Below are 26,553 nucleotides of genomic sequence, written 5' to 3'. Positions count from 1 at the left end.
AAGAGAAATGTCATTTATACTTAAAAGCAAATCTCTTTTCTGTGTCAGTGATGCACAAAATGTCCCAGATCTTAATAAAATAACATGTTATCATTATTAGCTATCATGGGCTGTGTACATGACAAACCACACATCTTGTTTGTTCTTCTTATCTCCTCAGCAGCGGTGTGCATAGGATGGTCTGTCTGTGTCTATCTAGGAGTGTGTCTATCTATGAGTGTGTGTGTGTGTGTGTGTGTGTGTGTGTGTCTGTATATCTAGGAGTGTGTCTGTGTCTATCTATGAGTGTGTGTGTATGTCTGTCTGTGTCTATGAGTGTTTCTGTGTATGGGTGAGTGTGTGTGTCTGTGTCTATCTGTGAAATGTGTGTTGTGTATAAGTATGTCTGCCTGTGTCTATCTATGAGTGTGTCTGTGTCTATGAGTGTTGCTGTGTATGAGTGAGTGAGTGAGTGTGTCTGTCTGTGTGTGTGTGTGTGTGTGTCTATGAGTGAGTGTGTCTTTCCGTGTTTGTGTCTGCCTGTACTATGAGTGAGTTAGTGAGTGTGCCTGTCTTTCCGTGTGTGTGTGTGTGTGTGTGTGTGTGTGTGTGTGTGTGTGTGTGTGTCCAATAAGGATTCCATTACATGTTCTCAGTATTCTAGAATGAACCAAGTGACACAAGTATAGAAAGACGGACAGGAAGGAAGGTAGTAGACAGACAGATAGATAGATAATATAGCTAGGTAATATAGATAGATGACATATTACTTTAGTTTATTTAATAATCACTACCAAAGGTCTCAGCAGGATCGAGGTTTGATGGATGCAGGTTTTCATTATAATTTGCTAAGGAGATGATGGGAAACAGTCATCTATGAAAAATAATAATACGTGGCACATCCTTTGATATTTATTGATCAACGTTTTGGGTCAAGGACAGCCTCTTCCTCATAACACTATACTTCACCTGTGTTACGGAGGAAACAGTTCTTTGATCAACTAATTAGTGATTGGAAGCGTGTCTGCCCAGAATATATTATGTGAATTGCAGCAGTGGGATTCATGTGGTACCCAGCAAGGTGTTCAATTCATGTAATGTCTCACCTACTCTATGCTCCTTTCCAGACTGAATACAACAAACCTTATCCTATTGGCTTAGCTATCTCATTTTATAATTACACAAACATTTTTATAATTTTACCTTTTACTTAATGTATGTTACAATTACTCACTTCACTGACTCCTATTTTATCAGCCATGGGATTATGAGATTTTTTACATATTTGACACTGGGATTGAAGTGAAAAGATGCTCTATTTTGCCATTTTTATATATAATAAAAGAAATGCACATTGTCACCGTATTCCTAAAGTAAACCACGCAATAGGTCTATTCTACAGTCTGAAAGTAGGAACATTAAAATCCGAATGGCAAAACGGAGACCAAAATAAACTTGGTTATTCTAATCTACCATTTCACATTGGGATTTTAATTCCATGCAATTTAGAGTTTAATACATAAACACCACAGTTTTTCATTAAATTGCAGAATTGATAAGTGAACTGTACATTTAAGGCCATATTAGTCAAACTGGAAAAAATCTATTTAGTTCCATATCTAGCTCTGCTATTTTGGTCTAATTTTTGCAAATAATAAAAAATAAAAAAAAAATAAAATATAATTTAGATTGTTCTCTTTCTGTCTTGCTCTTTAACCTCTTTATTTCACTTTCTCTGACTTCCTCTATCTCTATATTTTTATTTGCCTGTCTCAATTTCCCATGCATACCATTTATTAAATATATTTTCATAAACTTGTGACTGCTGGAATATTTGATTTGAAAAAGGTCAGTTACAATGCAGAGTGCTGGACCCACGTAGGGATATAAATGTTCATATTTTAACTGTTGGGATTGCACCATGCTGGTTTGGAAGCTGTCTCATGCAGTCTGAGTGGAATCCGTCTCTTAAGTGAATTCATGATTTTATTAACAAGTATCAAATGAGGGAGTGATTCAGCCTATACAACAGGAGCACAGAAAGTCATATGGACTCATAGGGGTTAATGTCAAGGGTATATTGTTTTAATAACATTTTCATTCAGGTCAAAAAAAGATAGAACTACCCAAATAAGAGAACAAAATGTGTCTTGAAATTCATTTTTATTTTTTATTAGGCCAAACAAGAAAACCTTGTACTACAAACTGTTATAAAATGAAGCTTAGATCTTCGATAGAACTGTTAATTGAACATGAGACAGACAGACAGATAGATTGATATGTATGTATAATTAAAAAAAAATCAGATTTGATATTAGATGCATACATTAGATTAGATAGAAAGATTTTCCATCACATTAGTGTATAAAATGTTACACAGTGATGTAAAACATGCATGTAGGTAGATAGATTTCCAATTATATATAGGCACAATATTGTGTATTGTGTAATAAGCATGTAAGTAATAGACGTTATATAGTCAGATCTTCTACCATAAAGGTGTATATAGTATTGTATAGACATATATATATATATATATACATACATATATATATATATATATATATATATATATATATATATATGTATATGTAATACATTAATTATTATTTATTAATATTTTTAGATAGCTAGATGATCTTCCACGAAACTACAGTTGGCTAAATAGAAAAGTAAATGATGTGTATTATAAAATCTCCCCCTGTTACCAAACAGTTTCTAATCACATATATGATAGAATTTGAAAATGGACATTTGATGCATAAAACCTAAAACATAAACTTTAATTGCAAACTGAAATAAAGTATTTTTAAAAACTATAAGAACTTGGAATGTTAGATCCTGCAAAGGGCTGCTGTAAGTACAATGTTTCAGTTGCCAGAGATAACATTAATGAATCTGCTGGGATCCCAAGGGCAGCCTGCTTGTGGCTGCAGAGGTTTCAGTACATGAAGGGTTAAGGGCTCTGCAGGGCTCGGGAAAGTTGAAGGCTATGAGAATTGGTCCAGGACAGTTGCTTGAACTGAGCTAAGTGAACAAATTCTCCCCGAGGTAGCTTCCTCGTTTGATCCTGCCGAGCCTGGCGCCTAGCAAAACATAACTCGTCTGCCTTATTAAAGGCTCTGACTTCTGCTGAGGGATTGCCTGGTGATTTGCAGTGCAGAGCCTCACAAGCCCTTGGCCACTGCAGCAAATTAACCATTGACCTGCCGAGCCCCAGCATCCTATATCTCAACTGGGTGGAGGCTATAACTACTATTTACTATTAGAAGTATTAAGTAGCACTGCAACATAGTATTTTATAATTGTACATTTGTATAACACACTTTTTTGTAGCTTGTGGTTTAGTTAATTAAAGCTGTATGTTTGGATATATTACACAGGATAGTTCAAACAGCAGGCTGAGTCCAAATGTTAACTAGTTAATTCCACTGATGGTATTTATTCCCACTGTATTTATCAATCAGCAATATTATTATTGCCAATAAATGGTTACCTTTTAATGCACCTGTAATAACAGAATAAAACACCCCCTTCTTGTGAATTAACACCTCTAATATCTACCTGCAAAGGCAGCTTTATAGGCATATTATTGCTTTAAAAGGACTTTTAAAACGAGTTTACATAGCATTAATGTTGCAGAAAAATTACATTGCTGTTACAGCTTGCTGCTAAAAAAAACAAAAAAAAAAAAAAACCTGCAGTAATGGGATAGGTTAATACTTCTATTATTAGTTTTGTTATCCCAACCTGAACTAGGTAAACTCTCGGCTCCTTTTATTTCATCCTATGGGAGGAGGCACACTTGATAGATGGTGTATTCATTTTAGGAGCCACTGAAGAGGAAGAGTGTACAATAACAGGGGTAATAATGGGGAGCAGGTCTCTTTTAACAAGGCTGCCCACTGATTAATTGCAGGCACATAGCCCCTCACTGAGCAGCCCATAAACCCACAGCCCGGTCTGTTGATGAACTTCTCATTCCTCCCCTCCTCCCTTTCCCCCCATTCTAATTCTAGTTTGATGCCTTTTTGGAGGTTGGCTGGACCTATCAGTCACATCCCCAGTGACGTCAGTGGAGGGTGGTCCCCTCTGATTGGTAGGCGGTTCCATGAAAGGAAAGTATCAGGAGTTTATTAGGTGTGAAGTAGAGTGAGGGAGCAGAGCACAGGCTGGACATCTTCCTCCTCCTCCTTCTCCAGAGACCCTGAGGCAGACCTTCAGCTAGGAGGACTTGGCTGGCACAGCTTCTCACACCCCAGCCAGTTCCTGCTTTCCCTGGCAGCTTGACCATCCTGGGACTTGGGACAGTTTTACTTTGTCTGACTCAGCTCTACTCCTGGTCAACTTTTCATAACTGGAATAGAATGTGTTTTTTTTCTTTTGGGTGTTAGGATCCAAAACAAACTACATAACAAGAAGTCTTCTGTAGGACAGTCCCTCTTGGGGGAAGTGGGGAGGGGGGGGGGGGGGGGGCCTGGTCTCCTTGGACAATATCCATCCAGGGACCTGGGACAGCTCCTCTCCTGTGATCCAAGAGTGTCTCCTAAATAAGCACGCATTTTATGGCCCCTTATCCCCTCACCATGAATCCAGACCGAGAAGGGTCCCCGGGGCCAAACCCCAAACAGCCTGAAGCTAGCAAGACTGAGCTGCCTGTGGCCAGCACTCCAGAAGTGACCAGTGAATGGAAGGGCCCACCATTGAACTTCAGTGTGGAGTCCCTGATCTCTGACAGGAAGCCAGGCAAGGTGCTGGCTCCAGACAATGTGAGTGATTCAGAGCCTCACCAGTCCCCTGCTCACACCAGGACTCTGAATGCTGAGAACACATTTCCATCCCTGGAGGGGCTTCCTCCGGCAGGGGAAAGGTGCAAGCAGGACACGGACAGTCTGGCAGAGAAGGGCAGCAGCACCTGGTACCAGAGCCCACCCTACTCCTCACCCTCAAGTAAGTAGAACAAGGGGCATCATATACCCATACAAAGAAGATACCCAATCCTTGTCTTATGACAGTGGACTTATCAGAATACTGCTGGTCTGGTATTGCATGTACATAGGACCATTCGGGCACTTGGTTTTATCAGAAAAAGCCTTGGTGTCTTTCATAGCATAGCTCATTATTCATCATTGATTTTTAAAATCTGTACTATGTAAAACTATCAGTAGTTGTATTCAGCAATTATCGTCTGTTGCCACTGCTGCTGTGTGGCTATTCCATGACTCAACTACCAATTTTGTAGAATTACATTCTTCTCACATTCTTCTTGTCCACCCTAAAACAGGTCTTATATTGTCTGTGAGATGTAATCTGTGTATACACTTTGTAACATCATAGTCCATCATAATATTAATATTATTAGTTCATTATACATGTTATACAGTCATATATTGTTGGCTATTTACCTTCAAAGAATTACAAAGAAAGGACACACTTCAAGCATAGCTCCTCCTACTATATAATTGGTTATTTAGGTATGTAATTAGCTACAGACACCATCATAACCATAACAAGATATGAAAAACGAATTGTACAATCTACAGTATTGTAATGATAAGCTCGCAATCCGTATTTTACTTATTATTTTCATAATGAAATTTAAAAACAAATTAAATAAAAAAAAACCTATGAAGGATAGTTTTGGGATAGATGCACCAACTGCAGATGCAATATCATTTTATATTGCTGTAGGAGTATTATATAAAATATTACTAATACAGGGATATATATATATATATACATAGTAAGTTATTCAACATGTGACCATACGACGATTACAGTATCGAAGTTATAATAAAAAGTAAATAAAGTTTATTAACTTTTTCATTTCATGTGATGCAGACGCACATATGGGATTTATATGTCTGTCTGCAGTAAGGCTGAGCCCAAATATGTTCCAACTATTGTTTAATCTATATAGAATTAAGATAAAGAGGATTGCAGATTCATGATCATGTGTGCGATGTCCTGGGATATAGTGAATATATTATGTGCTTGGGACCTAAGCTTTGTCTAAAGAATATTACTCAATATTATATAAAAGCTTACAATTAATGTATCTTTCCTGGTTAAATACGTTGTTTTATTATTATTATTATTATTATTATTAGATTGTAACTCTCTAACTGCATTGTACAGCGCTGCAGAACTTGCTGGCGCTATATAAATAATAAAATAATATATATATACACACACACATTAAAACACGATATTGTTTCGATAGAGATCATTTTTTGTAATTAAAAAGTTCGTAGTTTATTCTCCGTGAATGTATTTACATTATATTAAATACACCTAAAGTTACATTTTATTTTTTTTAACGTATACATAAATGAATAAAGTTCTTAAAAAAAAAAAAAATCACCAACATTGGATACATTTCAAGCTATCTAACATCCGACTTCCTAAACTGGGCAGAAATGGGAAAAATAGCTCACAGTAAAAAAAATAGTTTCTGTTTGTTGTCATTTTTTTTTTTATAAGTTTGTTTTATTGAACTACATTTTGCACGTTGTATAGTAGATCTATATCGTGTTTTTAATCTAAAGAACATTTCTTAATGAGCGACATCTGTATCGTCTGCTAAATAATGTTTGTTTAGCACTAAACAGGAGCCCAAACCCAGTCATAGATTATGAAACTGAACATGGTTAGATCTAGGCCATTCGGTTTTTTTTTAATGGGGAACTTTACAGCTGGTGTTAAGTCGAATTTTGCAAACATTTACATGCGTTACAGGAGTTAAAGGGTTAACTGATCACATATATCGTTAATGAGTCATTAAAAGTCTCACTATTTATCTTATTCAATATTTAAAGAGAAGGCAAAAAAAATAATTTAAAATTAAAATTAAATAAATGTTTTTATTTAGTAAACTGCTACGGAGTATCTCCTGACTATTGGTGCATCAAAGAAAATGTTTTTCAGTGGAGATAATTCGATTTAAGATCAAAGGACATCTCTTTCTGAATATTTAATTTCATTCCCCTTCATGCTGACAAACAAGAGGTCTTTATGTCTATATTTATATTATTGTAATCAGATTCAGCTGAACACAGTGTCTGGTTTGGGGGATAGAGGGCCAACAGCTTAAAAGTCACATTGATTTCAAATCTAAATATAAAACCACTTCTAAATGTTATATAACTACAAATAACACAGTTAATCTATGTAAATATTTGCAATCATTGAATGTTATGTACAGTATTTATAGCTTCCTATCAGTGAAGTATGAAGAACATCAGTTATGCCTTTAATAACAGTAATCCAATTGGCATTTATAATTTGTGTGTTTCTTTGTAAAACTTGTTTTTTTTTCCACTAAACACTTTATTGTGGTAAATTGTAAACCTAATTGCAAAATTTAGGCAAACACAGCCCAGGTGTGACTAGAATTTGTTTTGTTTTTTTCCAAATCACGCCTTTTTGCCTAAATTTAGCAATTCCATTTTCAATTCACTACAAAAAAAAACAGTGTTATTCGCCAAAGCGGATTTCAAATTTTAGGCCAAAGTAGCCAAACTTGAAGTATAGTAGTCTTACAGAATTTTTCTAATTTGACTACTTTGGCCTACAATTTGAAATTTAATTTGAATCCTCATCAAGCACATAATTTGACACATGAAATTCGAATGGCAAAACTAAAGCTAAATATCCGAGCTGAGTTCTAGAATTTTTCCAAATCAGCTACTTTCACCTCAATTATGCCATTTGCATTTAATTTGCTGAAATTCAAAGTTTAGTGAATAAGTTACTGAATTAAGCAAAGGATGATGGGAATACTATTCAACCAACTACTGAGCCTCAAATGAGTAAAATATATATATATAATTTTACCAAGCAGATTTACATTTTAGAGTATTTATTATTCATTATTGTTACTATATACATAGCGCTAACATATACCACAGCACTTTCCGATTATACAATGGGGATACATAGCAGCAAATAATTGACAGACAAATTAAAATGAGATTAGATGACCATGCTTATAGACGCTTACAATGAATGTATCTTTCCTGGTTAAATACGTTGTTATATTATTATTATTATTATTAGTTTGTAAATCTCTAACTACATTGTACAGCGCCGCAGAACTTGCTGGCGCTATATAAATAATAATGATGAAATCAAACATGTTGCTTTGGCTATTATATCAGTTGTGCAGCAGGCAAAGGGTTAACTCCCCTAAAGTGTGGCCCATTAAGGGTATCCCAGTAGAGGAAATTCAAACACGGGCTATGGGATAAACATACTGCTAGCCTAAGCATTGAAAAGGCCAGGGATCAAATGGACTCTGAGGGTTTGCACAAAGCCTAAAATGAACCTGCTAAGATTTTTAGACCTGTTTCATTTTCTACCTGCTTCTAGTTACCATTTCAAATTTTATTATTTTTTTTTAAAAATAATAATAATAATGTGGAGGAAAATAAAATAGTTTAATGGAGTTACACATAGTATCGTATTTTAATTTTGTTTTCTAATTTGTATTCAACTTGTCAGTAAATTTAAATAAAAAAATAATACAATAAGGCAGAGTTTGGGGTATGATGGCGAGCGGACGTTACGGTTGGAAATTAGTTTTGGGATAGGAGGGAGGTGGGGGGACAAGGGATGCCTTGGGGCCTAGGACACCACATGAATCTTCCACAATCAATTCTCTTTGCTTCATGCTGTTCTGGTTTTGCTTGTTGCATAAAAGTGGTTTGAAAAGGAGCTGCATTTCACTGCCCCTCTCTGCCAGATCAAACTGACCTGTATTCAGTTCATAACCCTTAGAGCTATGTCCAGATTTTTACTTTGATCTTGTTGAAGCGAAAGCCAGATTTGCAATGTATATTTAAAGGAACAGTAATGCTCACAAGTCACAAGTACTTTTCAATATTTTATACATTAATGCCCTATCTTTAACATTTTCCCCATTTGAAAAACAAATAAAATACTCATAGAATCGAATGGTCCAGTCATGTATAGTATATATAGTATTTGTTTGTTGACATTGAAAAATTATATTTAATTTATAAATTTTTGTTAGTTTTTATTTGTGATTCAGTTGCTTGGAGTTAGTTCTGACAAAATATTTATGTTTTATTAGTTTTTATCTATTTTAAGGCCCAGTATATTAATCAGCGCAAGCTAGGGTTGCAGTATACTCTATACACAATGTAAAAGTAAAATATAAAACCGTTTAGACGATACATATTTAAAAACTCATTCACATGAAAAAGTTCCAGGCTTGAAAATACATACACAGGGTTTGTTCACTAAACGTTGAATTGTACGGAACCGAAAATCAAAAGGAAAATGTAAGACATTAGTTATTTGGCAAAGTTCTCAAACTATGCCATTGTCATGGTTATTTTAGTTAGAATTTTGGACTCAGGTTTTTAATTCACTGTAGTTCTCTAAGTAATAAATAAACTGATGCTGTTGTCTGAAATTTCCTAAAATTATCTCTAACAGATTATTAGGTCATCCGAAAGAGAATTAATTTTAGGGAATTTGAGACAATTGTATTTGACTGATGGAAACCTGTGTTATCAGCCCATCTGATCCACTGGAAGGAGATGAGTTTAAGTGCTGGTACATCTAGTCTGTGGGGATTACAAACAACCCCATGTTTCTGGAAAGTGTGATAGACAAGGAAGGGAAGCTGGTAGAATGGTATATCGAAAGTAAAGTCCTGTAGGCAGCAGTAAGAGGAGAAGTTATGGTAGAGGTGTAGATTCCAGGTAGAATGAGGAGGGAGACTAGGGTATAATTTGGAGATTAGAGAAGGAATATAATAAGGAGCAGCATTATTCAAGCAATTATTGGTTAGAGGGAATATAATGTAATATGCGACTGCTTCCCTTGTGCATAAAGCACCAACGTATTCTACAGAGCTGTACAATGGGTGGACGAGACATACAAGAAATGACAAGTTTAGCTTATATGAAGAGCTGAACAGAGCCATGCTTAAATGAGCTCATATATCTACAGCTCAGATATACATGGTTTAGTAATGAGATAAATAGCGCCGTTTTACATGTGGTGTTAGTGACCACTCTGGTACAGAAAGATTCTCATAAAGGGAAGTCTTATATACGGCAGAGGCTGGTCCATAGGGGCAGTTTGTGTTGTAAGAATGAAAAATTATTTTGGTGTGATAAGGACCAATGTTGAACGTCTGTAAAACATGTCGCATTTGTTATGATTCATTTTGCAGAGTATGCCCCTCTTTCTTGATGGCTAGTGGTGCCGCATTAGGACATGTTAAAAAAATCGCCCTGTTTTCAAGCTACACATCCCAGACATGTTTTGTGTACTCTAGCAGGATTTCTGACATCACCTATTGGCTTTGTAGTGGTCCATCAGATCATGTTCACCGTAGAACAGGCATAGGCAACCTTCGGCTCTGCAGATGTTTTGGACTACACCTCCCATGATGCTTTGCCAGCATTATGTGTGTAAGAGCATTATGGGGGATGTAGTCCACAACATCTGGAGAGCCGAAGGTTGCCTATCCCTGCCCTAGAATATAGGCTAGTGCAGGGATAGGCAACCTTCGACACTCCAGATGTTGTGGACTACATCCCCCATAATGCTGGCAAAGCATCATGGGAGGTGTAGTCCAAAACATCTGCAGTGCCGAAGGTTGCCTATGCCTGGGCTAGTGTATTGTCAATTCGGTAATAAGGCTCTCACTGGGTAACAGTATCTGGCAATGTAGTTTCTGTTTATGTAATACATGTAGCTGAAGGTTTATGGTGTTGAACAAGGCATGACATCTCATTGGGTCACCAGCTAACTACATGAGTTTAAGTGGGCAGAGTCAAAGTTCGAAAATGTAGCTAGTGCGGTACCATCTTGATACTTCAACAGCCAATACTGCATATATCATTATATAAATTAACTTGCTTTGTTCCAAGGACAGCCTGTGCTGCCACAATATTCCTAGACCATACATTTACATGGAGTTTACAACATGTTTCGTAATAATAGGGCTATAAAGTACAGCCAATGCACAATAAGATGAAAGTTCCATGTTTGCAACAGGTCTGCATGGCCCACATTGTGATAACGGACAGAGCAGTAGAGGGTAATTCCACTGAATGGAACTTTTTCAAATTCTGGAAAAAGTCTGCTAATTACCACATCTCTATTACTTTAATTTTAGCATACCTAAAAATTAAATAAAAAAACAAAAATAAAACATACACCTCACATGTTTAAGGATGGTTAGACTACACTTAACATGGTTTATACTGGTTTACATTAGGGTGAAATATGTCATGATTACATGCCAGTACCAAATGATAACTGTATGGTAAGTCATAGGTGTACAGATATAGTACATATAAACTATACTAACACTCATTAATCACTTAACAAACCAAACAAGATAATCCATCAAAATTAGCAAATAACATATAACAAGCTATGTTTTTAGTGCTCATATAGAATTACTTGGTCTTATTAGGCAGCATAAATTCTACAAAACGTTCCATGGTTTAATGATTATTATCACTTAAATAAGTTGTTTATATGCCTTCATAGGAATGTTTCCAGTATAAATGTTAGTGAATTACTGATAACAGCAAGACAGTAGATCTCCAAAACTAAACCTTTTATTGCCCTGTGTCCATCTATATATTGCATTAGAGGTCATTTGTACCAAGGTGCCTCCCTAACTACCATACAAGAGCACGTCTTGTGTTTGCAGATTGTACTGAAGTTGTCTTTAAACAGGTAACAAAGTTAGTTCAAAGTTAATATTGTGATCCTGAGGAAAGTCCCTAAATGGGACTGAAATGTTGATTTTTCTTTTAACGATGTTGAAATAAAATTTGGATTTACCGAGAGTGCAACCATCGTCATACAACATTTTTATATATATATATATATATATATATATATATATATACCCACACACATAAACAATAGTAATAACATCATAATAATTACAGTTAGATATATTTAAATTAAATGCGTATGTACTGTTTATAATCCTTAAATCACTTTAATTTACAATGCACAGTGATGTTTAACTGTAAACCGTTTACAGTTTTATGCCTTATAAAACTTAATCCACCCATTGTCTTTTCCAGAGGACAAAGGGTAATTGCTCACAGCACTGCCACCCTTGGGTCTCACATATATCCCACTGCCCACAAACTGTCTCTGTAATAAATATTGAGGTGTGAACTGATGGAAATTCACAGTGAATTCAAAGTGAATTTAAAATTTAAATCCAAAATAGAAATATTTAAGGCATTGCTAATCCAGAGATTTTTTGTATTTTTTTTTTCAATTTTGATACCAAATTTGAATTCACTTTGGCAATTTAAACTTTAGTGCAAAGTAATATTATTGTGTATCAGAAAAAAATAATAGATTTCAATCTCTTAAAGAACATTAAAAAGCATGCAATCTGTTTTAGATCACAGTCTGCCCAACAAACCTCATGATCAATAAAAAGCTGGGTCTCAGTGGTTCGTACCGGGACTTAATAGCATTAAATCTAGCCCGGTTATAACTTTCTTTGAAGAAAGGAAAGATACAAAACCAATAAATCACAGCACCAATTTGTTGGTTCCCATAGATTCGACTTTAAGAAAGACATCTGTCTCTTCCACATGCTCTTTAAACTTGTATAAGCCTGTAGATTTCTGATTTGATCAACCTATAACATCCTTTGAATATATTTTGTCGCTTCTTTTTAAGATATTCTCATTTTGTATATATATTTTTAAACGTGGCGTTGACTTCGATTGTAAGCAAACGTTATTATGAACAGAAATATCAATTAGATATATATGTTGTCTTATTGTGTGCTGACTCTCTTCATAGGTTCAAATCCCAGCAGGGTTGACTCAGCCCTTCATCCTTCCGAGGTAGATAAAATGGGTACTATTAAATTGGGTGATAGTAACAACCCCTGGATGTTGGGCTAAGGTAACATCCCCATGACGTACTTGAAAACCAGAGTAATCTGAATGTACCTTTCCTGGATAAATACTTTGTTATTATTATGTTACGATGTACAGACTATTACAATTTCTAGACCCTTGCAACTCACAATCTTAATTTTCATATCTGCGTTATTGGGTGAAAGACGTGATCATACAAGATAACAGAAATATTTCTCTGCCTTAAACTTTACAATTTCAAACCAGTTACTGGATAGCTCTATAAACTCTCATAAACATCTGATAATATATATATTTTTTTAATTGAAGTTTATTAATTAAAGTTCAGCAGTATTGCAAAATACCCTCTAAATTTATTTTATCTCCTGTTAGTCATTATTCCCAAAGCATGTTCTGAAAGGGTTTACTGTATGCTCACACACTGCAAGAGAAGACTCTGCACACTCACTACTTGAATAGAATGCTAAATGGGATTCTCTATTTGGTTAAGGCTACAGTCAATTAACGTGACCCCCCTCTACAGACAGCTGGAAAGGGGCTGCATTGGTTAGAAAACATTGACCAAATAAAGAAAAACAATTGCATTTTCAATGGATTCAAGCCTCATTTGTGCATCCTTTAAAAAAAAAAAAAAAAAAGGTTGCTCAATGTTTTTGTGTCCCTTAACTAAGTTTTGAAAAGTCGCCCTCACTAACACCATGATTGATGGACTTAATAACTCCCAAACTAAAGAAAGCAGAACATATATGCGTATATTGTTGATTTTTATTGTGTACTCTATTAAGCAATTGTTGCTGTATGCTAATATACATAGAACAAAATCTATGCTAATATGCTACAATGCTAGTATACTAATATTCATATAAACATTTATTTTATTTTTATTCAGGTGAGGTTAACATTTCAAATCCTAGACTGTTAGCCAGATCTTAAATGTTACTTGCCACTGGAAGCCTAGAGTGTCCATTGATATGTTTGCCACTGGTGAATTTCTACTTGACAGGGCTAAATTGTTACTTACCAATAGCTAGTGGTGAGTTTAAATTTTAAGCCCTGCAATAGACTGTGAATCAAGAAATACATATCACAAAACTAAGAAAAAGTCAAGATTCTAGTGCAATAATAAGCACTCAACTATTTGTATAAATGAAGTAAGCAAAGAAAGAGACATGACACAACCCAACACACATTAGTAACAAAACAGCTACGTATGAACGACTGAATGAACGGATATCTGGGGCAGAAAAAAGAGTCATATGAAAAACAAAAAAAAAATATATGAAAAACGCAAACAAGTTTAAATTGAGCTTTTGAAATACATATAACAACACAAAAACAGATGTATGATCATCTATATACTGAGGCTTGTAAACTAAATATGGAAATAGAGAAAAGATCCAGACTCTAGGCTTTAAAAAGAAATACTACAGTAGAAAAGCTGCCACTCATAATAGGCACACCCCAGAAAAGCCTATAAACAAAGAACTGGAAAGTGGAGAAGGGGAGAGTATCAGTCTCCCCTAATGAGGGCGCTAATCACTATAGTAAAAGCGAATAGAAAGTATAAAAAATACAAATTTATTATTACAATTCATGTAAAAATCATAAAAATCAAGCAGTACAATTCCAAGACCAATTTGTTAAACACCAACTACTAGCACACAAGAAAAAGGATGATGAGATGTTTCCAAATAGCCCTAGGTCGCGACTCCAAGGGCTAGGTATACTTGCGGCTTTCTAGTGGTAAAATGAACGGTCTCTGGGCTGCTGTAAAATACAAAGGTTCAGGCTCAACGCGTTTCGTCCCGCGTCTTTCGGGACTTCCTCAGGAGCTGCGGATGCTGTTGTTCCTTTCTCCGGTCTCTCTTTTAAGTCTTCAAGAATCTTCTGCCTTCGCGCCAAAACCACCGTCGCGCATGCGCATAACGACACAAGGTTCCGTTCAGCTACGGGTACCCTCGAGGACCAGTAGCTTTCAGGAAGTCTGTCGGTGCGCATGCGTGGCCGATCTTGAGCGCACAAAAACCACTAGAAAGCCGCAAGTATACCTAGCCCTTGGAGTCGCGACCTAGGGCTATTTGGAAACATCTCATCATCCTTTTTCTTGTGTGCTAGTAGTTGGTGTTTAACAAATTGGTCTTGGAATTGTACTGCTTGATTTTTATGATTTTTACATGAATTGTAATAATAAATTTGTATTTTTTGTAAACTAAATCCACTAAGCAACAACGGAAACCAAACAGCAATCCAGTCCCTCTGTGATACAATACAGTGATGGTAAGCAAATGTTCTCAAACAGGGTTAAGCAGACAGACTGGGACAAATGGAACATGTTTTGGACATCCTAGTTGGGAGTTATCCCTTGATTTGTAGTCAGCATGGAGGTCTGCATAACGGAGGCCAATTTCAAAGCTGATGACAGTCTGTACAGTTGATTATATATTGAACTAGTAAGGTGCAGGGGCTATCCCAATCAATATGTTGTCACAGCATTTCCTGTGTAGTCACCTGTTTAAAAGGTTTAACCAGGAAAGATTGTGGAAGTCTTTATCTCTTTTTTTAACACTGCATTCATAAACAATGACTTAACCATGCAGATCTGGAAAACCAGTATAATATCCATTGGAAATGACTGCCATGCACATAAGGGTTTTGGAGATCCATGTGGTTCATGTTCACGGCTATGGCAATACATTGCTTCTGTCAATGGCACATTGTGTCTTATTGCATACTTCTATGACGTCTTGGCACATCCAGTCACCATGTTGAGGACGTCCTTGACCACTGCTAATTTTGTGGTAAACGTGGTAAATGTGTCTTAAGGTTCACTATCAGGGTTATTAACTAAAGTAAGAATTGCTGGAAATTCAAAGTAAATTGGAAATTTAAGGCCAAAATAGCTGAACTGGAAATACAGCTGAAAATTACTTTGATCTCACTTTTGATAATAATTATGTCAGCTTCATTTTGTGGCCAGGGCCATTAATTTGGTTTCTGGATGATCGAATGACGTCAGAGTCCACAAAGCTGCTATACTCTGAGTTTGAAGTAGACCATATTGGGCCAGTCTACTGACTGTGGACATCAAGACCAGGGATTCTTTAGTCATCCAGGGATCACTAGGCCACAAGACTACCTGTAGTCAAACCCCACTGAGGTTAGTGTTCTAAGTCAGCAGACAATGGTTGCTGCAGTCCTGTTCGTGGTGTGGTTCTTTCTATCATTCAATGACATCAATGGAAGGAACAAGTTTCTTCTACAGAGAGGAGCTTTCTATGTTGGAAGATGGACAGCACACTGAGTTTGTGATATCAGAGACTGACTGTGTATCATGACAGATCACCCTTCAAAATGTTTTTTTACTTACGGTAACCATATTGCCCCGAATGTATCCCATCACAGTGGCTGTCAACATATATTTATATTTTAATTAGAAATGTTTCCATAGTTAGTAAATACATCCAAATTTCTATATGTCTCAAAAGAAACATAAAAAAGGACAGTAAGTGACGGAAAAAAAACAAACTGAATTAATTGGTGACTGGTCTGCTTTTAGGGAAGGAACTGAATGATTCTTCTCATGGAAAGTTTTATAAAATTTACATTGAGATGGTCCCAAAGGGATATTATTCCACGGACAAGCTCTTAAGCTCTGTTTCTTCTTACTCTATCTTGTTTCAGACATCCTTTAGGACATATTTGCTAAATAGTTAGATGTGAAAACGTAATAACTATATTGCAAAATTTACTCCAAACCAGGACAGCTGGAAAAACCCCAATGCTGATTAACTGGAGATGCGAGATTTGTTGTTTTCGAAGTATATCGGTATAAAAATTGTCAGGGATGAACGCGGTTTCTTTAACAGTGTATGAGTACTCATTCTTTCTTTCTGACCTTCGTAGAACGAATACAAGCTCACTTTTAACTTTATATACAAGCCGCCATAACATAACATACTCTATAAAAGTTTTCTATGTCAATTCTATGTTTTTTTAAAGTGATAATTAAAACAAATCTGCAATATGAACATATGGATACATTATTAAACAAACAAGGAAAAAACAAAAACAAAAAGCAATTTAGAGGTTTGCCAGAAGAATAATCTATGATTGTAAGCTTGTTTTATCAGGGTCCTCACTATCCTGTCAGTTTTGGGTCGAAGTGAAGTTTCTGTGGATATTATACGTATTATTAATATGTACAGTATTTACTAGAATCTACTGTGCCATCGAATCATCGTAATGCGAATCTAAATTCTGAGACCTGGAAGCCAATAAATGTTTTAGCTGGCGAAAGAAGATACTACTATACAGCATATTGGTCAATCAGCCAGGGCTGCCCTTTGACCGGAGGGAAATTTGCAGGGGCATAATTAGCATTTGCATCGCAACAAAGATACGACGTACAACTTTATTGTACACAGAAACCAAGTCACACATCCCTGTTGCAGTGGTGCAAATGCAAATGTTGCCCTGGTGAATTCAAGGTGTATGTCCGTTGTATTTGATGCGCCGTTCGTATGCAGATCTAATGGGCCATTGAATCTAATACTCATTCAAATTTTGGAGACTTTATTTTGCCATTGAAGAAGTCGAGCACATACGGTATATCATGTTATCTCTCTTATTAACCATACCTAGATTAATTAGATCAGGTTATGTCAGTTGCTTGCAATTTGCAAATATGTCACTTTGCAACTAATTCCCCCATACATCTGTCTTGTTGTAGAAACCAGATTCGGACCTTGGTGATAAGGTCTTCGTATATCTCTATATATCTGTTATGCAGTTCAAATAAACAAAAGTGTGTGAATGTGTTACAGAAAATACATGGTATTCTGGGTTGGTCTGTCTGCTCTGTCTGTGGAATGTATGGTATTTGGGCAATGGTTATGTCTGCTGGATAAGAAGCCATTATTGTAGGGGCATGGCAATCAGCCGGATCTAAACGCTAAGGTTAGGTTTAGGATTGAATCACTCCAAGAAACAATTTTTTAAACATATTTTCCTAATTTATTAATTCAATAAACTGTAATTTACTTGCCAGAAAAATGAAAACATAAACAGAGAGACATACTGGTGCTATCAACTCATGATCCAGTTATTATAATAATTTGCCTGGGTTCTGCCTCTTAGCCAGGAATTCAAAAACAGTAATTGGAGAAGACCTCTCAAATTGATTTCAAATACAGAAGGCAAGTAAAGCAACTCTGAGTGTTCCATGTTCAGACACTGAAACATTAAAGGGACACTATAGTCTCCAGAACAACTACAGCTTATTGAATTTGTTCTGGTGAGTAGAATCATTACCTTCAGGCTTTTTGCTGTAAACACTGTCTTTTCAGAGTGACAAAGTAAGCAGCTGCAGACTTGAATACAAGTAAGGTTTTACTATATTTAGGGAGGCATGAGGCTTACTGAGAGAGCACTTCCTTTCAGTCCGGCCAGGTACAGGAAACAGAAGCTCCTGTACCGCGGTCCGCACGCGCCCGGCCACGCTACACAGGGAGGTAGGAGGCACAACAGGGAGGGGCGTAAGCACCAAGGGGAGAGGGGAACACTAAAAGGGAGGGGGAAAAAACACTAAAGGGGGGGGGGAGGAGAGACCACTAAGGGGGTGGGGGAGAGGAGTGACCACTAAAGGGGTGGGGGAAAGGAGAGACCACTAAAGGGGTGGGGGAAAGGAGTGACCACTAAAGGGGGGGAGAGAAGAGACCACTAAGGGGTTGGGGGAGAGGAGTGACAGCTAAAGGGGGGAGGATAGACCCACTAAAGGGGGAGAGGAGAGAACCACTAGGAGGGGGGGGGGCAGAGAGGAAAGACCACTAAGGGGGTGGGGGGAGAGGAGTGACCACAAAAGAGGGGGAGGAGAGACCATTAAGGGGCTGGGGGGGAGAGGAGTGACCACTAAAGGGGGGCGAGGACAGAACCACTAAGGGGGGGGGCGGAGAGGAGAGACATTAAGCGGGGGAGGGGAGAGACCACTAAGGGACATGGGCAGGGGAGAGCTTTAAGGATGTAGGGGACAGCTCTAAGGGAGGGTAGGAAAGAGAGTACTAAGGGACAGAGGGGTAGGGGAGAACACTAAGGGACAGTGGGGCAGGGGAAATTACAGGGTGACAGGGGAGAGATCTAAGTGACAGGAGGGGATGGGAGAGCACTAATGACAAGAGGGGAAGGGAGAGCACTAAGGGTGTCTGTGTATCTGTGAGTATGTGTGTGTCAGTGTGTGAGTTTCTGTGAATCTGTGAGTGTCAGTGTGTATAATTGAAATGTTTAAGTGCTGTGTTGGCACTCTGAGGAAAGAAATTTGGTTTGTATTGCGGTTTAGGTACTCGGGCTCAAAAATGTGTTCAGTGTGATAAAATGCATCAATTTCTATATGTCATATATGGCTACCGAGACAATGACTAATTTCTAGGTTTTTAAAGGTATATATTGTAAATATATATATATATATATATGTTTATATAATTTTAGGTTAAAGACAGTAGGGTAACAAAGAGGGTTGTAGAGGAATCCCTTTTATTGTGATCCACAGAATTCTTGTGATCTCCCCTAGAATGCTCGTCAGATGTAATACATTATTAAATGTTAGAGAGAGGTAGGGAGTAGGGAGTTATACCCCCAACAATTGAAATGGACAAAAAAAGGACATTTTAATTTTAGAGGTATGAGTGGGGTTATACCCAGGGGGTATATTTTAGATGACTTTTAGATGACTTACTAATAACAATTTATGCCACTAAAATTTAATTTAGAACAAGACAATGTATCTTATTTACACACTGATTTCTATACACATCTATTATAGGTTAAAGGAACACTATATACAAAGCCTTATTCCTAACACTATATGTACCTCTGCCCTCCCCTCCATTTTTTCAGTTACCTGATACAAGCGCTGATGTCCCTTGGCACTGTGTCGGGTTCCTCCTCCGCCAACAGAAGCCGATGGGGGGGAAACCTAATGTGGATGTGCATACAAAGCGAGAAGACATCCAGTATTGTATTTTACTTTCCAGGGTTAAGGGAACAGGGACACTGCACCCAGACCAGTTCAATTAGATGACATGGTCAGGGTGTCTATAGTGTCCTTTTAAAGACACATTACTGTGAGTATTATTGTTGTTGAGCACACCCACAATATGGAGCTCCTAGAAATGAGGGACATTAGGATAGAAAAGAAGTACAGAGATATTTGAGCACAAAGTACGGAGTGTCGGTATTGCCAAGATATTCATAAGAGTAGAGGAACTGGGCATCACATATGTTGGCAAAGCAATGCTTCTTGTCGTCGTCCCAGCGGTGCCTCAGTTGTGACAGCCACACGAAGGCCTGGGCATTATCAACCTGCAAAATTAGGGACAGTCGCTGGCAGGTGAGATACAAGCAGTAAATGGACACATTGCCAAACAGGCTATAAAAAACTCAGGAGGGGTGGAGCTTGACAGCCGAGACAAGCGGTCACACAAACTGAGAGCTCCGTGAGAAAAATGGGGGAAAAACTTAAAAAATCCAGGCTGGGCACCCCCAAACCGCAGCAAAGACACACTACACACTCCCGTACGACATGTGGATAAAAACGAAAAAATCGCCAAAGGAGAAAACCACCCAGGGACTCACAATTGGCGTCATGTGGAGACAGGCCTGCGAGGCAAACGGGACCAACATGGCGGCGCTTCATGGCGGCTGCTCCGATTTTTCTGATTAACTCTCCGGTGAGGAGTACCTGCCAGCCCCCAAGACAGGTAGACCGATACAGCCAACCAACACTGACCCAGACACCGCTCCAGTGACCATAGCGGCCCTTACGCAGCTACTTGCAGATCACCATAAGGATTTGCGTAACGACATCACGGCACTAAGGGGCGACCTGAAGGGGCTGACAACTCGTTTAAGCACACTGGAACACAAAACTGAAACCACTACTAGAGACATCGGGGACCTCAGACAAACCGTGCAAGACCTGCAACGGCAACACAAACTACATGAACACCGCATGGCGGAGCAGGAGGATGCTGGGCGACGGGACAACAAGCCAGAGGGATCTCTGAAACGATCCCCGAAACAGAACTACCACAAGTTGTCAAACGCCTCCCTGCAGTCATACTGCCACCCACGCAGGCCACAAGATAGTCCTCGCCAACATATTCAGGATCCCAAACGGATGGCAGTGAGTTTCTTTGACGACCTCTCGAGAGATACCCTGGCTTGGCGGCGATCCCTCCAGCCACTTACCACACTTCTACGCCAACGAGACATTAAATACCGATGGCAGACGACCCACACACTCACAGTACAGCAGGGGCCGGACTCCCACCAAATCAGGGAACTGACCGACGCAGCCCCGCTCTTGCAGGCACTGGGCCTGCCACCAGACTCCCTCACTCAGACAGGCCAGAAGAGAGCAACTCCCCAACAACACTCGTGGGACCTGGCGAAATCAGTCCCGTTCGTGCCGGCAGGTCGCACACCCGACCCGTACGTGGCACTCTCTACTTGAAAGAAGAAAAGGACTAGTAATGTGACGAACTACCGACCAGATAAGCTGCTTACCAAAGCAAAAATACCTGCAGGAGTGGGACATTGATACTAGAGACTTTGATGTCTAAGACTTTGCTTTAAGAGACCTTAACGGGTATCTCTGCACCAGAGGGGGACTTAACCCACACACCACACCTCCCCTACCCCAGCCCATACATAAGCCGATATACACATTTTGCAACAGCTTCTCTCCCCCCAGCACATGGACACATGACCACACACACACAACACATCATGCTTTCTTTTAACTCTCTTCTACCCAGCATAGCATAATTAACACTCACAGCATAGACCAGTCCTACTATGTTAAACGCATAACATGGTGCAATCAGACATGAAGGCAGGAGTGAATAACCCAGATCTGTAATGCCATGTCCTAACCTGACCGTTGATCTTATAGTTGCTAATAGGTAAAGCGTATCTAAGAGCAATGCTTATGCTTCCGCTAGCTACCGTTTGCTTCTATACACGTGGGATATATCCCTGCTTACTTAACCAATTTTAACCCCTTAAGGACCAAACTTCTGGAATAAAAGGGAATCATGACATGTCACACATGTCATGTGTCCTTAAGGGGTTAAGCCACTGTAGCCCCAAAGGACTGAGATGTCGAGGATATAACTAGCAGCGTTCACATGCATACCTGCAGTCTCCGGTTTCACCCCTTCCTATTATATTCGTGGTTATGTTTATAAGAATGTTCCTTCGTGAATAGGACTTAGTCAGGTGAACCTTTAAGATTTACTACTCAATTTATCAGAGTTTAAACTGTGTAACGATGCCATTTTATTTTGCAAGCAAAATATACTAATGCTAATGGTTTGTTACTGTGTAATGGCTTGTACAGGAGCAGCACGACCTGTACACGCACCACATATGAGCCAGCCACTGCTGCAATGTAAAACATACTGTTGGTGTAACCAACCTAGCACCGTTCAACGTTGACTATCTAATCTTACTTTGACAACTCACTGTATGGCCGAGCTCGTTAAGTGATAGAGGAAGCCAACTAAGATGCTCACACCACTTACCAACCAAATAGAGCTAGTGAAGGTTCATAGCGCATGTAGTCAGTCTTGTATAAATCGCTTATTCACTAATGCCACACACAACATGCAGAACAATCTTAAGTGCAGCGATGTTATTTCAAGTTATAAGCCAGACCTAGCACTGTTATACTATATCTAATGCCTTTTAGCTTACCTACGTACTGCACTAAATGTATGGAATACTCTTTTGTGCTGCGTAATCAGTAGCCTGTTTTCTACCAGCGTGTTTACATTTTGCTCTTCTTAGTATAGCATATCGTTTAACTTTTTTCACATAGTATATAGGCATGCTTCTACTCAGAGAAAACTGTAACCTTATGATATGCCTAACATGTGGGACAAATGTAGGTCTATATACAGCAGTGAGTTGTTAGACTACCGTGTATAACCGTGTCTATAACTAGACTACTAGATTAACATAGCCTGTGACCCCTCAGACGCACCCAAATAATAAATCAATATGTGTCACTACTCGCTGACTACATCATGCAATAATCTGATATACGTACCTTAGCAACTAGTATTATTATACAGTTATTTTGTCTTTCAAAAAATGTGTGCTTTTCATTTTCGCCATGACAATGTATGCAATTGAAAGCCTGTGCTCGCTGTTGTGGCGCTACAGGTCTTTATGTTATATGATATCATGCACACGAAAAATAAAGAATTAAAAAAAAAAAAAGTAGGGACTGTCCCTCTTTAATAGGGACACTTGGAAAGTATGATTCAGTACGCTGTAGTGCAATGCAAGGCAACAGAACTATACGTCACTCATAGTGGATAGGAGCCAATTGTTACCTCGGACCATTCGAACAGCTACATTGTGAAATGGGACGAAGGAGGATATCCTGAAAATACCACAGCATCACAGCTGATGAATTTGCCCTACCAAAAATGTCATTTTAAAATGATTTGTCCTATTCACAATACTAATTGGAGAGGCTTGTTTAATTTCTGTGTGATAAAGACTGCACATTATTTGGAAAAACAAAACAAAAAAAAATAAAAAAATTTGACACAAATATTAAAAAGTATGGTCCATGGGGAATATGTGAATTTTATGTTCTACCGCTGTCACCCAATTATAGATTAATAAAGTACACATCTCACTTTATACAGATTACTGATGTCCACTTGGTGAAATTATATTTTGATGAAAATATTTTGTCTCCACATAGGTAGCATGGCTGTGTATCACTTTATAGAGACCTCCAGCCTTTTTGTTAAAGTATTGGAGACCTCGGCTAAAGACAATCTTGTTGGCTTTTCTGCACTAGGAAAGTGTGAGCGAAGCTGTAACAGAAAACCAAAAATGAAATAAGTAGATTGAAAATCACAAATTAACTAACTGAAGGGTAATATATGATAGTTACTGAGATATTATAAGCTTACGTTAGGTTTGTTGTCAAATTTCACCGTTTAGCTTTTCTTAATTGATTTATGTAATTAAATAATCCATTTTATTTACAAACGCTATGTATAAAAGGTTCCTATACTTTTAAATGCTCATTTAAAATTTTTGATGATGGTGGAAGAGAAAAAAGATACTTAAAACATGAATTATGGATTCATAATGGTGATATGGTAAACTGAGCACTTAGTCGACAGCTTTACAACCGGAGAATATAGTGAAGAGCATTTAGTTGGTCAGGAAGGAATAAATGTAATTGACGGGATTGTAAAAATATTTCAGTCGCACTTGTCTGCTCCTGCACCATGTTGTGAAGGTATGCATTCGTGCCTGCTGTGTGTATGGTCATGGAGCTCATATAACGTTCCCAAAATTATTTCATATTTTGTGTGTTCCCCAAAGAGGAATATAACTGGATCTAATTACCGTATGTTTTAAAAATATATTTTTTGAGAATTGTTTTCTTTTTTTGCTCTTGGAGTGTGTAAATGTATCTAGCAAACTGGATCTGCAGTTAAGCAAAGTTGTCCAACAGTTTTATTTTTGACAAGCAATATAGAAATTTGCAACTTTAAGTAACGTGACCTACACGATTATAAACTAAAGCAAAAGTTCTCCGACATTTAAAGTGATCTTCAATTTTAAAGGGGCAATCTATTGCCCAAATACAATAAATAAGTATGAAAACCTGCATTCCCTGAATAATTATTTTTTCCATTGGGGACCAGTATAAAAAACAGCTTGCAAAAGCTGCAGATGTCAACCAAACCAGGAAGTAGCAAGACCTGTTGTCTGATTGACAGACAAGGTGGGGGGTGTAACAAAGTATCAATTTCTACTAAAATCTGTGCTTTTTGTAACATGAAAAAAAGAGGACACACTCTTTACACGTTAAGCACTTAAGCTAATGCTTTAGGGTTCTGGAGTATCTCTCTAAGGCCAATATAGCTGAACTAGAACCATAACTTACTTAGAACATGTTTCTAGTTTAGTTTTTATGGTTTTAAAGTTTAAATACATTTTGAGTCCTAGCAACTCTCGGTTTAGTGAATAACCCTGCTAGATTGATACATATGCAATTTAAAATCATAGCTCCAATTGTCCTACTACCCAACAACTTGCCCCTGTGTTGTGAATGATAGGTTAACTTAGCAGGTTGAATTAGTATTGTAATCAGAGGTGCTGTAAACCCTCTACACTTTGGGAGGACCTGCTCAATGGCTAATCTCACACCATCATCTGATGTGTAGAAGAACTGTGTTAATGTTGTAGATATGCAGGGATCTTATAGTTAAGATTATTATTTATTTTAACTACAGGTTATTTGTTCTAACTTATTTTCTTCTGTCTTCCTCTTTTCAGGACACCCAAGTCCCCCTCCGTGTACCTTGAGGAAGCACAAAAATAATAGGAAACCAAGGACCCCCTTCACTACATCTCAACTGTTGGCTCTGGAGAGAAAGTTTAGACAGAAGCAGTATCTGTCAATAGCTGAGAGAGCAGAGTTCTCCAGTTCTCTGAACCTCACAGAGACCCAAGTCAAGATTTGGTTTCAGAACAGAAGAGCCAAAGCAAAGAGGCTACAGGAGGCCGAACTAGAGAAGCTGAAACTAGCTGCTAAACCCTTGCTGCCTTCATTTGCACTTCCGTTCCCTCTAAGTGCCCAACTGGGATCTACATCGTATGGCCCACACAACTCTTTCCAGAGACCAGGCCTACCCATGCCAGGACTCTTTACAACACCGGTCACATATGGGATGTATTATTTGTCATAAAGTCAGAAAACAGACTGTGCACTACATGAATCTTCAGAGGAGCGTAAGGTGGAACATCAGCTTACCACCTGGACTCACAACACATCCAGTGCATAGACCTCCAAACAGTGGTGCCTTCTTATTATTGCAAATATGTGGCACAGGATTGTTAATAAACATCTCCAGAAATGTTCTGCAATGTAAATATCTTGGTTCAGTATTGGGAGGGTGGATTGGGAGGTTCTAAAGTACAAAAATAATACAATTTTACATTAATCACTAGAGCACTGAAAAAAACCCATATTTTTGGTATGTTGTTTTGGTATATTTTTAAAACAGTACTGAAATTGTGAGGATATTTAATTATATATTTACATTTACCTTGCTTTTCATTTGTATTTAAGGTTTAACATTGACCAGACGTGATCAAATATCTTCCTGGGAACTTTTTTTGAGTTGTCCAGAGATCCCCCTGGGCAAAGGCACTTCTTGGGCAAAATGGGCCCAGTCAACTGCAACAGGGTATGGAAGGGTCTGAAAAGAGGGTGGTATTGTATGGTCGTGACAGAGTAAAGGAACACTCACACCACATACAAGTTCATCTCTATGAGGTTGTTATAGTGAAAGGAGTACCTGGGCACCATTTACCTTTGTTGGTTAAACCATGTTCAAATGGTTTAATGCCCAAGTTGATGTTTGGCTACCTCCAGCCAAAATTTTCACTTGGCAGCAAGGTGATAGACTAAGAGTGTCAGCTGGCACTCTAAGTTTATCACTAGACCTTCCTGGACTGTATTGTTGCCAGAGGAGGAAACAGGAAGCAGAGAGGACCAGTGCCTGGAGACCAATTTAAGGATTTAACTGTTGGATTATGGTTTACTCCGAACATAAAACAGTGCTTA

The 26,553-nt window shown here is 38.1% G+C and overlaps 1 protein-coding gene across 1 annotated transcript; it reads left to right on the top strand.

Moving 5' to 3' along the window:
• The first annotated feature begins 4,438 nt into the window (after positions 1-4,438).
• LOC134574619 (homeobox protein MSX-2-like) lies at positions 4,439-26,345 on the top strand. The gene is made up of 2 exons (XM_063433754.1): positions 4,439-4,929; positions 25,260-26,345. The coding sequence occupies exons 1-2, from the start codon at positions 4,545-4,547 to the stop codon at positions 25,670-25,672; spliced, it is 798 nt and encodes a 265-aa protein (XP_063289824.1). The 5' UTR covers positions 4,439-4,544; the 3' UTR covers positions 25,673-26,345.
• The last annotated feature ends 208 nt before the right edge of the window (positions 26,346-26,553 follow it).

This window comes from Pelobates fuscus, chromosome 10 (genome assembly GCF_036172605.1).
Source record: "Pelobates fuscus isolate aPelFus1 chromosome 10, aPelFus1.pri, whole genome shotgun sequence".
NCBI classification, from domain to species: Eukaryota; Metazoa; Chordata; class Amphibia; order Anura; family Pelobatidae; genus Pelobates; species Pelobates fuscus.
The sequence above is the reverse complement of the archived record's forward strand: the minus strand, read 5'-3'. Positions and strand labels throughout refer to the sequence as shown.

What these genes read in the sequence shown, in the direction of transcription:
- LOC134574619 (XM_063433754.1), top strand. Translation starts at nt 4,545, where the DNA reads ATGGCCCCTTATCCCCTCACCATGAATCCAGACCGAGAAGGGTCCCCG. An exon ending in ACCCTACTCCTCACCCTCAA is followed by an intron (nt 4,930 to 25,259) that starts GTAAGTAGAACA and finishes TCCTCTTTTCAG; the next exon opens with GACACCCAAGTCCCCCTCCG.